Source organism: Geotrypetes seraphini, chromosome 8 (genome assembly GCF_902459505.1).
Source record: "Geotrypetes seraphini chromosome 8, aGeoSer1.1, whole genome shotgun sequence".
NCBI classification, from domain to species: domain Eukaryota; kingdom Metazoa; phylum Chordata; class Amphibia; order Gymnophiona; family Dermophiidae; genus Geotrypetes; species Geotrypetes seraphini.
Window position 1 is genome coordinate 120468353 of NC_047091.1, and position 14966 is coordinate 120483318.

At 49.1% G+C, this 14966-nt stretch overlaps 1 protein-coding gene across 1 annotated transcript in view; it reads left to right on the forward strand.

Annotated features, from left to right (window-relative positions):
- LOC117365125 (F-BAR domain only protein 1-like) overlaps positions 1-14966 on the forward strand; it is a 116893-nt gene that overhangs the window by 57260 nt on the left and 44667 nt on the right. The window contains 2 exon segments of the mRNA XM_033955114.1: positions 2233-2411; positions 2523-2547. Of these exon segments, the coding sequence (XP_033811005.1) occupies positions 2233-2411; positions 2523-2547 (204 nt within the window).

Sequence of the window (14966 nt, forward strand, 5' to 3'; positions counted from 1 at the left end):
CTGCACTCCTTCCTCCTCATCAAAAATCACCCTGTGCTGTTGGCAACAAAAGACAATGAGAAAGGAATAAAGAAAAAAAGAAAGTGTTCACCAATTTTCATTTAATCATTTTCTGTCTTTGCTACATGATTCTCCCCCATGGCTACACAAAATTCCTCCTGCATAGACGTCACTGCTATGCAATATTGCCACATAAAATATTCCCTTGCACTTTCACCCTCCCCCCCCTGCAACTAGAACACCTCTTAGCCGCTTCCGCCATGCACACCGCGCCCCCCCCCCCAGACAACAGGCCCCAGTCCGACTAAAAAAACTAAACAGTAAGTCCTACTCGCGTTCTCGATGTAAAATGCAGAAGGAGTGTTTCCTGTTTGCAGCACACAACTGTGCTGACAAACCTCCCTGCTCCTTACCTTCATTGTCGATGATTTCTAAATTGCCTTCCTACGAGCAGCCGGAGCGTTGAAGTTGCATGTGGCTGCCGGAAAGGTCGTCTCTGATGCAACTTCTGGGTGGGGGGGGGGGAGGGTCATGAACATAGTGAAGTAATCAGAGTCCAGAAAGATCTGATATCTGACATTGTTCTTGAGGCTGATCATTTGGAGATTGATCTGAAAGACTCACCTGCTGCAATGGCCCATTCGGAGGACACTGCCCAAATACCCTCTTCTAAACTTTCCAGTTCTCTTTCCTCCCATCCTTATGTGTTAGCTGACGTTCACCAGGAGGATGAAGCTCTGACAGTCAGTCCATTTTCAGGGATCACACCAGTACAAGCCCACTTGTTATTACACAGTGACATCTTCATGATCAGTGAACCACTCTACATGCAACTTCTGCAATTATGCATATTCTGTCTGCCATGCGTCATTCCACTTTTTGCCAAGCCATGGTGTCAAGTCTCTCATAGGGGTTTGTTGAATTGATGCTGGGTTCAGAGACTTTTACCCACCACTTTTCTATGCCCCAGGGCTTAAACACATCCTTATGTTTAGGATCTGATTGTCTTGTCAGACTGGGAGTCTATGTGGACTTGGTGAATCACATCCTTTGGAGTAGGATGCAAGACAGTCCTGTAGAGTCTCTGGACATGAATGCTACCCTGAAGTCTGGACAAATAATGCTCCAGGTTTGTGAGGTAGTATGTGCTGAAGATGTACAGATACCAGGCCTTGTTCAGGATTTTTCCCTGAAACTCAGCTTGGTGCAAGGTCAAAGCCTGCTGGACAAAGTGGAGTTCTTCAATCTGACATGCTTTATTTTTAACTTTACTAAAATTTATACCAGTGAAGAGGTAGTGTCAAATAGCCAGTTAGGGTTTTTTTTAATGAAAGTGTATGGTATATCTCTGCATTTGTACACAACAGCATTCGCTTATGGCTGAACTTTTTAGGAATTCCTTAGATCTGGTTTTTCCTTCCTACCCTTGCATGGTTTGCTTTTGGTGTAGTTTCTCTTTGTTAGCTGGTGAAGAAATGATGACATACCAACACCCCATCCTAATTGTTCCCCCTCCACTAGTGTTCTCTGATTTTTGTTTTCTTACTGATTCTCTCTAATCTGACACTGCATATATAAATAAATAAAAGGCATATGCTTCTGCTGTGGCTGAGACCTTCTCATTGAACAAACTGTTAGGTGCATTTTAGAGTTTTGCTTCCTTCACTGGATCTGTTTAGGAAAAGCTTCTAATGAAAGGAACACAGATCTTGAAATTAGGTCACAAATGTGTGAAACTAGTACAGTGAAAAGACTCCAAAAAGACAAGAGGCTGTGGAACACAGTGCTCTTGATGCAATGTTTATTGAAAATCATAAAAGGCAAGTTCATCCACAGTAGATAGCAGCTGACCCAATAGTTAGCAGTGGACCCAACCTGGTATTTCGGCTTTACAAGCATTCCTCAGGGGTCCAGGTGGGTGTCTACTCGAAGGGTATAAAGTGAAAGTGGTTGTTAAAAAATGAAAATGGACCCTACTCCAAAAAGAACCAAAGTGAAGTTTTAACAGCTGCAATGCAGAGGCTATCTACTGTGGATGAACTTGCCTTTTATGATTTTCAATAAACATTGCATCAAGAACATTGTGTTCCACAGCTTTTTGTCTTCTTGGATTCCTCTTACTCGCTGTGCAATCTATGGGCTTTTGTTGTGTGCCACAGTAAAAAGACTCTCAATACATATATGATTCACTTAGAATATGTCTTGACAGTAAAAACCTTAATGGCTGAACACAGGAGCCTGAGAACCACCTCTGCTCCTCTAGTGACTCGGACTTTGATGATGAAGAGCCACGCAGGTTCCGGATTCAGATAAAACCAGTACAACCCCACCATGAAAACTGTAATCCAGAGGCAGCTGTGGAGCAGCTGAGAATCACTGTTGGCAACTTGATCCTGCCCCCGAGCAGCACAGTAAGGAGCCATGCAGAGGTGGCATGCTGGAAAGGTTTTTGGGTTGGTTTTTTTTTTTTTACTTCAAATGTAGCTTGGCTAATAATACATCTCTGTACTTCCTTTCTACAGGCATCCATCAAGAGGCATTCCTCAAGTAAGTCACCTTCATATGAAGCATACTTTTATGATGTCACTTTGATTCTGCTGTAAGCAGTACTTGTAACAGAAATAATGGGGACAGTGTGGGGAGTCTGCAATGATTTGAGATTTTAGAAATGAAAATAATAGCAGATAAAGAACATATGCCTATCAAGTCTGCCTATTAATTTCTCTACTATTCCTTCGCCTGTCCTACACTTTCCTGAGTTCAGATGGTCCTAGTTTCCATCAGGAGGCTATTTCATATACCTTTTTGATAAAGAAATACAGTATTTCCTTAGATTATTCCTGAACCTTTTTGCTTTCCTTAAGTCTGTCTGTGTACACTTTGATGAGGCCACTGGCTTGCGAGCTACTTTTAAAATGACCAAGTCAAAATGATCTACCAACAATAAAATTTTAAAAAACACAAAGCACACTGTACGCAGAGAAAATATTAATTATCATTTATATTCAGGGGTTTTTTTCCAAAGAGGTCAAGGCCGATGACGTTAAAATATGCAATGTCATCTCAGTAACAACTATACAAAAATAAACAAATATACCCTCTCCCATTTTACTAAACCGCAATAACAGTTTTTAGTGCAGGGAGCTACGCTGAATGCCCCGCGCTGCTCTTAGGCTCCCTGTACTAAAATCCACGACTGCGGTTTAGTAAAAGGGGGCCATAGTGCAAAATATAGACAGCAGATATAAATTATCAAAATGGACACATTTTGATCACTAAATTTAAAATAAAATCATTTTTCCTACCTTTGTTGTCTGGTGATTTCATGAGTCTCTGGTTGCACTTTCTTCTTCTGACTTTGTATGCAATATTTCTTCCCTCCTTTCTGCCTCCTGCATGCTTCGTCTCCTCCAGACCTCATTCCATTCCCCAACCAACATCTCTGTCCTTCCAGGAGTCCAACTTTTTCTTCCTCTCTCCCTGCCTGCCCCCTGCCACCCAACACACTCCATTCCCTCCCCTTTCTTTTTGTCTCCCTGCCCCCCTTTCTTACTTTCTTTCTCTCTGCTGTCTTTCTTTTTGTCTCCCTGTTTATCTTTCTGTCTCCCCAAACCACTGCTACAGAGTTCTCCCTGTTTCCCAATGTCCAACAGGCCAGCAGCCTTCCCCCCGACGTCAATTTTGACATTGGAGAGGAAGTTCCAGGCCAGCCAGGCAGTGATTGGCTGGCTCGGAACTTCCTCACCGAATTGACATCGCGGTGGGGGGGGGGGGGGGTAGGCTGGCTTGCCCGGCACTTCTGAAGTCGCTGCTGGCCTTTTGTGTCGGCGGAGAACAGGGAGAACGCAAAGACAACGCGAGTCGCGATTGACTTGCGTTGCCTTTGCGATCGACTGGTTGATCGTGATCAACCTTTTGGGCACCCCCGAGTTAGACAGTTCTAAATCTAATAGATGCTGGCACTGTCATCTAGACATGGAGACTTTGGATCATCTGTTGTTCTATTGTCCTTTGATACTCAACTTCTGGAAGTCAATATGGGGACAGATTAACCTCATACTGGAATCAACAATCCCTTTGACATATGAGGCAATTATATGTGGAACATTGCTGCATATCAAGCCTCCTATGGATCGCTACAAGGGCAGGCCTTTCCTAATTATGACAGAGATCGCTATGCAAATGATAACCTGCAATTGAAAAAATTGTGACCACCTCAACTTTCCGTTTTGGTGGGCCAGTTTATGTTTAGGTTACAAATACGAAAAGATGACTGCTGATATGTTAGGGCATAGCAAATTATTTAAATTGGTTTGGGGCCCATTGAAATCCTTTGTTACTTCAACATAGTTGTCTTTGTTTAAATTTTTGGTTTATTTTTATACATATCCAGGACGGGGTGGGTGGGGGGGTTATAGCTTTCTGGTTCATTTCTTGATTAAATTATTGGATGGGAGGGAAGGGATATTTATCTTCTGCATTGTTATTAATGGAATTTAAGTGCTTATTTTGTTATTAATGTCTGTATTATTCATGGCACTTTGGGCTCCTTTTACAAAGCCACGTTAGTGGTTTTAGCGCACGCAGCTTTTTATCATGCGCTAAACCCATGCTACGCAGCTAGAACTAACGCCAGATCAATGCTGGTGTTAGCGTCTAGCACGGCTGGCAATTTAGCATGCACTATTACGTGTGTTAAACCGCTAACGCAGCTTCGTAAAAGGAGCCCTTTGTATTAGCTTCCTCCCTCTTCCTCCACCTCCCCAAGTTTTTGCAGAGGTGCCTCAGCTGGCAGCCTGGCTACCGATACCGGTCAGGCCTCTGGCTTAGAGAGCCAGTGGAGTCTGAAAAAATAAATAAATAAAATCCTGAGGCTGTGCAGTCTAAAGGGCTCTTACCCTTTAAATTTACTGTATTTTAATGTATTTTTTCTGCTAACCAGCACTTTTCTTCTAGCTAGATCGCGTCTGGAGCAATGAGCACTTTTCCAGGGGAAAAGTGCTCATTGTAATCCAGCCACGAGGCACTCGCGGCTGGCCTGTTCATGTCAGGCCACTGGAGGGAAATCCTCATTGGCATCGGGTGCCAGTGGCCAGGGATCCCCTTCGCGAGTGCCTCGTGAGCCGGCAGCTGTCTGTGGGGAAGCCCGGGCTTCCCCCGTCGCTCATATGGGAGGATCTCCAGCCGCCGACGGTTAGGCAAAAAGGATTCCCTACTGCCTAAGCGGCTGGGGACTCCCTTAGCAGCTTATGCCGGTTTGCCTGCTTTAGCGGCTGGGGCGGTTTAGGCCTCTTAGCTGCTGCAGGTCGCCAAAGCTCCTTTTTTTCTTTTCGGCAATTCAACTCCATTTTTTGTAGAAAACACATGAATTTTTGTGTAGCCTAAGGTGACCTCGCCCCTGTTTTGGTGACAAGTGGCAGTTTGTTGCTGGGTCCCCTGCTGTGGCAGGGAGTCCCATGGGGCCGCTAGGAGATTTTTCCTCTCTTTTGTCATTTTTGGTGTTCTTGATGCGGGGTTTCGGGGGGGGGGGGGAGTTTACCCTCAATGTCCTCTATGGGTCAGCCCCATTCAGTGCCAGTTTGGTTCCCCTCTACTCCTCTCACGTCCCAACGTCCGAGGCTCTTTTGGGACGCTGCTTGTTTGGAAGGAGCAGACTTCTGTGTCTTAGGACCTGGACCCTTTGGGAAGCTCTCCAGGATCCTCTAGGGCAGGGGTGTCAAAGTCCCTCCTCGAGGGCTGCAATCCAGTCGAGTTTCAGGATTTCCCCCCTGAATATGCATGAGATCTATTTGCATGCACTGCTTTCTTTGTATGCTAATAGATCTCATACATATTCATTGGGGAAATCATGAAAATCTGACTGGATTGTGGTCCTCGAGGAGGGACTTTGACACCCCTGCTCTAGGGGAAATGGTTTTCTGCTAATGGTGGTTTTGTGCTCCTTCTGCTGGCATGGACGCGTCTGTGTGGGTGCGTGTTTTCGGCGGTCGAGCTCCATGTGCTGTTGCTTCTGGTGTCCCCGGGGTTTCTTTTGAGGCAGCTGAGTAGGAGCCTCCGTGTGTAGTGGACCCCTTGTGTTGGGGGATCCACTTAACTTCCCGCTCTTTTCCTGTGCATCAGGATGTTCGGGAGTTTTGTGCTTGCACAGTGGCAGGTGCCAGAGGTCCCCCCTTTTTTTGCTTTGCGCATTCTATGGCCTGCCTGGATCCCATCCTGGAGGGGGATCGGGACGTGGTGGTTTCGGCCATCGCGGAGCAGCATATTGTGCCTGTTGAGGGCAGCTCTGCTTTGAGGGACCCTGAGGAGCATAAGTTGGGGTCCCTCCTTCCACAGAGTTGGATGTGATTGCCCTGGTGATCCAGGCGGCAATGGGTGGCGGTCTGGTGGCTCCAGCTTGTTTTCAGTGGGCCGAGCTTGTCCTTGCCCGTGAGTCTGTTCACTGGAATTTAGTGGAGCAGGAAGTAGCCGGATCTTGTGATGGGTGCTTCTTGTCTCGCGGATGCCATGTATGACCTGTTACAAGCTGCGGCCAAGACAGTGGCTCTCGGGGTGGCTGCGCGCTGTACCTTGTGGCTTCGGGCATGGTCGGCGGTTGCGGCATCCAAGGTTAAGCTGTTGAAATTCCCCTTCGGGGTTTTTTTCTTGTGTGGAGAGCATCTGGAGAGGTTGTTTCAGACCTTGCCTGAGTCTAAAGTGTCTCGTTTGCCTGAGGACAGAGCTAGGCCACGGGGTGGCTCTGCTAGAGGATGATTGCGTGCTTTCTAGGCTATGCCCTGATCAAAGGGCTACTTTTTTTCCGGCCTCCAGGTTATCTGTGGGCCCTTTCAGCACATGCTGTATGTTTGGGAGGCCCACCGGGGTGTTGGAACTTCCTCTACCGGTTCCCCCGCTGCCCATCTTGCCCAATAACTCCTTGCCGGTGCCCCCTCTGATTCTGAGGGGCGCCCGCCTGCGTGAGTTCTGTCCAAAATGGGCAGCGATCACATCCAATCAGTGTATCCTGGAGGTGATTCGAGACAGTTAAGCTCTGGAGTTTGCCCGCTCCTTGCCTGATCATTTTGTAGCTTCTCCTTTTCAGGTGGCATGGAAGAAGCAGGCTTTTCACTAGACCCTTCAAAGTTTTGCTAGATCTTAGAGCTGTTGTTCCAGTACCCGCGCAGGAGAGTTGCACCAGCAGGTACTTGATCTACTTTGGGTGCCCAAGAAAGAGGGGACCTTTCGGCCCATCTTAAATTTGAAAGGGGTCCACAGGCTCTCAGAGTTCCATCTTTTCGCATGGAGGTACTGCAGTCTGTTATTCTGGCAGTTCAACCGGAGGATCTGACGGAGGCCTACTTGCATGTTCCAATCCAGGCCTCTCATCAGCGCTTCCTTCATTTTGCAATCTTGGGTCAACACTATCAGTTTTGTGCGCTTCCTTTTGGGGTGGCCAAGGCCCCAAGGACGTTCACCAAGGTTCTGGTGGTCGGGGCGATGGTTTTGTGTAAGGAGGGCTTTTTGGTTCATCCCTGAGTGGTTGATTCAAGCAAAGTCTTTCTAGGAGAGCTCCTGGGTCACAGCTCGGGTGGTGGAGTTCCTGCAGGCGTTGGGATGCGTTACCAACCTATCCGAGAGTTGGTTGACCTGGAGTATCTTGGGGTTCTGTTAAACACCTCCTTGGGGAAGGTCTTCCTCCCAGAGGCCCGGGTAAGCAAATTGCAATCTCAGATTCGCCTGCTTATGGTGCCCCGGTGTCCTCGGGCACAGGATTTCCTCCAAGTCTTGGGGTCCAATGGTGGCTTTCCTAGACGTGGTGGGGTGGGCTTGGGCTCACTTGCATCCGCTCTTTAGTATGCGCTTCTTCGGAGGTGGTCACCCCAGAGGGAGTCTGGATTTCCCTGTCCCTCTTTGGGGTTTGGTTCGCTGCATTTTTCGATGGTGGCTTCAGTCCTCCCATCTAGTACAAGGGGTGAGTCTGGATCAGTCCCACTGGACGGTGCTTCTCACGGACACCAGTGCCTTTGGTTGGGGAGCTTGGTATATGGGTCGATTTGCGTAGGGCAGTTGTTCCACAGAGGAGACAATTTGGTCGATCAATGTTCCGGTGACCAGAGCCATCCATCTGGCTTTATTAGCTTTCATTCCTTATTGACAGGCAAGTCGGTCCGGGTTCTCTCGGACAATGCCATAGTGGTGGCCCATGTCCATCGTCAGGGGGGCACCAAGAGTTCTCTGGTGGTGCAGGAGGTAGCTCTGCTCATGGGCAGGTCTCATCTTTGGGACATCTCGGCTTCCCACATTGCTGGAGTGGTGAATGTTCAGGCGGACTTCTTCAGTCGTCACGGGCTAGATCCCGGAGAGTGGTGTCTTGGTCCCGCAGTCTTCCAGTTACTAGTGCAGACTTGGGGTCAGCCCTTTATGGATCTGATGACCACGAGTGTCAATGCCAAAACAGTTGTCACAGAGACGGTCAGACCGAGGGGCTGGATGCTCTGGTTCAGCCATAGCCAATGGAGGGTCTTCTGTACGCGTTTCCTCCATGGCTGTTGGTGTGCAGATTCTTTCCATTGTTCAGCATTCTGGCCTCATGATCCTGGTGGCCCCGAACTAGCCCAGGTGTCTGTGGTACATGGTTCTGATTAGTCATCTGGTGGCAGATCCTCTGCCACTGCCTCTCTCGACCAACCTTCTGACTCAGGGCCCCATTCCAATGTTCAGTCTGGGTCCCCTTTGTCTTACGGCTTGGCTCTTGAAAGGGAACGCCTAGGTAAGAAGGGGTATTCAGATAAAGTGATCTCAACCTTCTGGGGGTCCTGGAGGCTTTCCACTCCTTGGGCTTCTGTGCGGTTTTGGCGTATATTTGAGGAGTGGTGTGCTGCGAGGGGAGTGGTCTCTTTTCGCGCTTCCTTGCCTAACATCTTAGAGGTCTTGCAGGATGGTCTGGATAAGAGCCTGGCTTGGTCTTCTCTCAGAGTTCAGCTTGCGGCCTTGTCTGCCTTTCTTGGGTTGTTACGAGGTCAGTGGCTGACTGCCATTCTTGATGTCATTCGCTTTTTGCGGGCGGCCGAATTACTAAAGCCTCCCATTCAATCATCTGTTCCATCTTCAGATCTTACTCTGGTCTTGTCCGTAATGGTGCGCCCTCCTGTTAAGCCTTTGAGTGCCTTCTCTTTGAAGGATTTTACTATTAAAGCGGTCTTTGTGGTGGCTATTATATCTGCTAGATGCATTTCTGAGCTGAACGCTTTCTCTTGTAGGTTTCTCTTCCTGGAGTTCTCTGGGAAGCGGGTTGTGTTGCAGCCTGTTCCTTCTTTCCTGTCAAAAGTGGTCTCGCCTTTTCATGTCAATCAGTCAGTGGTCCTCCCGGTGTTGGGTTCTCGGGAGGGATCTCCGGAGCAGAAACAGTTGCACAAGTTGGATATCTGTCAGATCATTTGCTCTTATGTTCAGTGGACCTAGGATTTCAGGAAGTTGGATCATCTCTTTGCCCTCTTAGCAGGTCCTCGTAAGGGGGATGACGCTTCGAAGGCTACCATTGCGCTGTAGATTAAGGGGACTATTGCTTTTGCATTTCTTCTTCAGAAAAAAGCCTGTTCCTGAATTTCTCAAGGCTCATTCCACTCGAGGTCAGGCAGCTTTATGGGCATAGTCTTCTCTTGTGCCTCCAGTGGATATTTGTAAGGCTGCAGTTTGGTCTTCTCTGCATTCCTTTGTCAAACACTACCGTGTGATCGTTCAGGCGTGTCGGGACTTGGTGTTTGGTGAGCGTGTTCTGGTGTCGGCCCTTCGGGGGTCCCACCCATGATAGATACTGCTTTTGTAAATCCTATCAATAAAGAACTGTACCGGTCTAGAGGATGCTACAGAAGAAGAAATTAGGTTCTTACTTGCTAATTTTCTTTCTATTAGCTCCTCTAGATCAGTACAGTTCCCCACCCTAGCTGTCTTTCTGTGGTGATTGCAGGTTTTGTTTACGTGAAGATTTTACTTTTCTGCAGGTTATAGTATTTTTCTAGGGCCAGGGAGATATAAGAATAGCAGCTATGGCTCAGTTTGCATAGCTGGTGAGCTGTGGGGACATTTTCACTGCAGGGTTTTGGTTCTATGCATTTTCTAACAATGTTGCTATACAGTGGTATACTAAGGGGGGGCAGGGGGGCGGTCCACCCCGGGTGCAGCCTTAGAGGGGGTGCACAGCCGGCCAGGTCCAGAAAATTCCTGGGCTGCAACTGCAACGGCAATCAGCGGCATCGGTGCCCTCCCCCCGTCGACGGCACTCAGCGGCATCAGCGCCCCCCCCTCCGTGACGGCACTCAGCGGCATCTGGCCCCCCTCCCCCGCGCGACAGCACTCAAGTTCGGCTTCCTTCTCCTGGCATCAACAGAACTTCAGATCGACAACAGGTGCTCAGTCAGAAGCTTTCCGTGACTCAGCTTCCTGTTTCCGCCCAGGCAGTTCAATCAGGGGAAGGTTTTGACTGAGCACCTATTGCCGATCTGAAGTTCTGTTGATGCCGGGAGAAGGAGGCCGAACTTGAGTGCTGTTGCGGAGGGGGGGGGGGAACGCCGATGCCGCTGAGTGCCGTCATGGAGGGGAGGGACCTTGCCGATCTTGTTGCCAAAATCGGAAAGGTGAGTAAGGGAGAAAGATGGACCTGTGGTGGATGAAGAGATTGAGAGAAGGGGACAGATGATGGAAGTGGGGAGAGAGAAGGGGCAGATGATGGAAGTGGAGAGGAGGAGAGAGAAGAGGGCAGATGATGGAAGTGGGGAGAGAGAAGAGGGCAGATGATGGAAGTTGGGAGAAGGGAGATCAAATGCTGAATGGAAGTGGAGAAAGAGAACACATACTGGATGGAAGGAGGGATAAAGAAAAAATACATATGCTGAATGGGGGAAGAAGATAGAGTTAGTGAGATAGTGGAGGGGTGAAGGAAACGGGTGGCATGCTGTGGGTAGACATAGTAAAAAGAGGGAATTTGAGGACTGCATAGTAAGAGCAAATTTAATTTAGACGGATGCAGAAAATAAGGAAGACCAGAGAAAGAAAGGGAAGAGAGAGAGGAGAGAGAGATGCCAGAGAACGGGGAAGGAGAGAGATATCAGATCTGAGCGGAGGAAATGAGAAGAGAGAGATGCTAAAAACCACGGGGGGGGGGAGGTAAAGAGAGATGAAAAGAGAAAGATGCCAGACCATGATGAAACAGAGGGAAGATGATAGATGCCAGACCAAAGGAAGGGGAGGTCTAGAGGAGAGATGGCGGGGGAGACAGACAGTTTCTGCAAGGGGCAGACAGTGGATGGAATGGGCAGATGCTGGATTGAAGAGACAGGGCAGACGCTGGAAGGAAAAGAGTGAAAAGAAGATAAAAGCAGAACCAGAGACAACAAAAGGTAGAAAAAAAAATCATTTTATTTCTATTTTGTCATTAGAATATATCAGATTTGAAATATGTATCCTGCTAGAGACATAACTGGGGACTGCAAAGCCCAGGCAGTGCTTCATTAGCTTCCAGCTGGCATAGGGCTGTCTCAGACCAGGGGGCATTCCCCTAACACTATTCCTGTCATGTGTGACTGCAGTATTCTGTTAGCATGATATTTCTGTGTAGCATTCTATAATAATTTGGCTTGTTCAGTTTTCTTGATAGTAGAGGGGATATAGGTGAAGGGGAGGGGAGACAAAGGTTTTGTTGGTCCTTGCTCTGTATATATTTATAAAATCACAATTGTACAGAATATTGTTTCTTTTTATACTTTAATAAAATATGTTCAATATAAAATCATAACTGAGACTTATGCGGATGGGATCAGATGGTTTGCGGGGACTGAGCTTGCGGAGACGGGGCGGAAATGTGTTTTTTTAAATTTCAGTCTTCGTAGTTTGCCGGTCCACAAAATAATTATTTTATTTCTGCCGGTCCACAGGTGTAAAAAGGTTGAAAAGCACTGCTCTAGAGCAGAGTCGGCAGCTGGTGCAGGAAGGTCCCCCGATGACTCATCTGCCGGCTTTGCTCCGGAAGAAGTAAGTTATGTCAAAGGGGGTGGACCCGGCATACGCAGTTATCGCGGGTCCTTGCCACAACTCCCTGCGTCTGCCGGGTCAATCCCCTTCGACGTAATTTACTTCTTCCGGAGTAAAGCCTGGAATCATCACGGGACCTTCCAGCACGCGGCTGCCGACTCTGCTCCAGAGCTAGTACGTTAGAGTGGGATGGACTGGCAGCTGCAGTCATCGCGAGAAAGGAGCAGGACTGCTGAAATGAAAGAGTGGTGCAGGGAGAGAAAGGGGGCAGGGTGGAATGGCAGGGTGGTGCTGATGGAATTGATGTACAGGGAAAGGGGAGAGAGACATAAGGGGGAAGGATACTGGATGGAATTGGATTGGAGGGAAAGAAAGGGGGCAGATGCTGATTGAAAAGGGGTGGATGGAGAGAGAAAGGGTAGACATTGGATGGTAGTGTGGCGGGTAGAGGGGGAGCTTATGCTGGATGGAAGTGCAGATGGGAGAGATAAGGGAACAAATGCAGGAAGAAAATGGGAGGAGAGAAAGAGGGGAACAGATGATGGAAGTGGACAGAGAGGAGAAGGTACTAGATGGAAATGGTAGAGAAAGAGGGCACATGATGGAAGGAGGGGATAAATAAAAGGAGGGCACATGATGGGGGAAAAGGATTGAGTTAGGGAAATACTTGAGGGGGGTGAGGGAAAGAGGTGGCGAGCTGTAGGTAGACAGTAAAAAAGGAAATTGATGAGAGGGTAGTAAGAACGTAATCTAGATGGATGCAGAAAATAAATTGAAAAGGAAAATGAGGAAAGAAAAGGATTGCAGAAGAGAGGTGTGGGAGAGGGAAGGAGAGGAGAGAGATGCCAGACCAATGGGGGTGAAAGGAGAGATGGAAGGGGGAGGCGTACAGTTTCTGGAAGGGGCATAGAAGGAGAGAAGATGCCATATAGGGGCAGAGAGATGGCAGACAGTGGATGGAAGGAAGAGAGTAACAAGAAGATGAGTAAAGTAGAAACCAGAGAAGAAAAAGGTAGAAAAAAATTTTCTATTTATTTATTGCTTTAGGAGACATGTGTCACTGTTTCTGTGGTGTTGCATTGTTTGCAGAGTCCAGCTTCTTGCTGGTTCAATTTAACCTTTGTCTATGTACAGTGGAACCTTGGTTTACGAGCATAATGCATTCCAGAAGTATGCTCGTAAACCAAATTGCTCATATATCAAAGAGAGTTTCCCCATAGGAAGTAAGGGAAACTCGCTTTGATTCGTTCCACCTCCTCCTCATCCCCCCCTCCCTGAGGCTACCGGCACTGCTCCATCCCCTCCCCCTTGAGGCCACCGACACTGCTTCATACCCCCCCTGCGATCCGGCATCCCCCCTGCGATCCGGCATCCTCCCCCCCGCTCGCGTCGCCCTCCCTCCCCCGCGACATTGCTTACCCCAATTGGGCCCGGCACCAATGCACAGGAGGTGCTGGTGCCCTAAGATCCTCCCTCTTCTGGCCTGGGCTGGGCTGGGCTGGGTGGTGCGACGGAGATCCTCCCTCTTCCCTGTGCTGGGCTGGACTGGGCTTTGAGCATTTGTGCATGCTCAAAGCCTTCTGGTCTCGCTCTCTCCGAGATTCTGAATCTGAGAATCTTGGAGAGAGTGAGACCAGAAGACTTTGAGCATGCGCAAATGCTCTAAGCCCAGTCCAGCCCAGCACAGGGAAGAGGGATCACGTCAAGGGGGTGCCGGATCGCGGGGGAAGGGTGCCGGATCGCAGGGGGGGAGAGGGTGCCAGATTGCGGAGGGGGGCGCTCGTAAATCGAGCCATGCTCGGTTTCCGAGGCATCGATTTTGCCAATGTTTTGCTCGTCTTGCAAAACACTCACAAACCGGTGCACTCGTAAACCGAGGTTTGACTGTACAGTGGTACCTCGGTTTTAGAGTGCACCGGTTTGCGAGTGTTTTGCAAGATGAGCAAAAACATTGGCAAAATCGGTGCCTCGGAAACCGAGCATGGCTCGATTTACGAGCGCCCCCATTCCGCAATCCGGCACCCTCTCCCCCCCCCCCGCGATTCCGGCACCCTCCCTCCCGCGATCCGGCACCCCTCCCCCCATGATCTGACACCCCCCTGACGTGATCCGGCACTCCCGAAGTGATCCGGCATCCCCCCGCCACGAACTGGCACCCCCCCCCAACGCGATTGGGCACCCCCTGCCACGATCCGGTACCCCGCACGATTGGGCTCCCCCCGCCGCCACTTACACTCATCTGGGCACCCCGAAGATCGGCCTCCTCGTCTGCTGGGCCTTGAGCATCTGTGCATGCTCAAGGCCCAGCAGACGAGGAGGCCGATCTTCGGGGTGCCCGATGAGGGTAAGAAGCGGTGGGGGGGATGCCTAATCGTGTCGGGGGGGTGCTGGATCGTGGCAGGGGGGTGCCGGATTGTGGCAGAGGTGCCCAAAATCACGGCAGGGGGTGCCAGATCGTGGCGGGGGGATGCCCAATCGCGTTGGGGGGGTACCGGATCGCAGGGGGAGCCTTCGAGGGTAGCAATGCCGGATCTCGGGGGGGGGGGAACGCATCAAAGCAAGTTTCCATTATTTCCTATGGGGAAACTCGCTTTGATAAACGAGCATTTTGGATTATGAGCATGCTCCTGGAACGGATTATGCTCGTAATCCAAGGTACCACTGTATTTCTATTTTATCCCCCCTTTTACAAAACTGTGGAGGGTTTTTTAGCGCCAGCCGTGGTGGTAGCAGCTCTGATGCTCAGAATTCTATGAGCATTAGAGCTGTTACCACCGTGGCTAAAATCCACACTACAGTTTTGTAAAAGAGGGAGGGGTTAGTTTGTGATGACATATTCCATACTAGTCGAAGGTATTTTCTGTGTTCTGTGTGTTTGAAAGATATGGTTTTCTGTTAGGATTGACGGTGTAGGATTGATCTGCACTAGTCTGGCTTGTTTAGTTTTACAATGGGTGTATTAA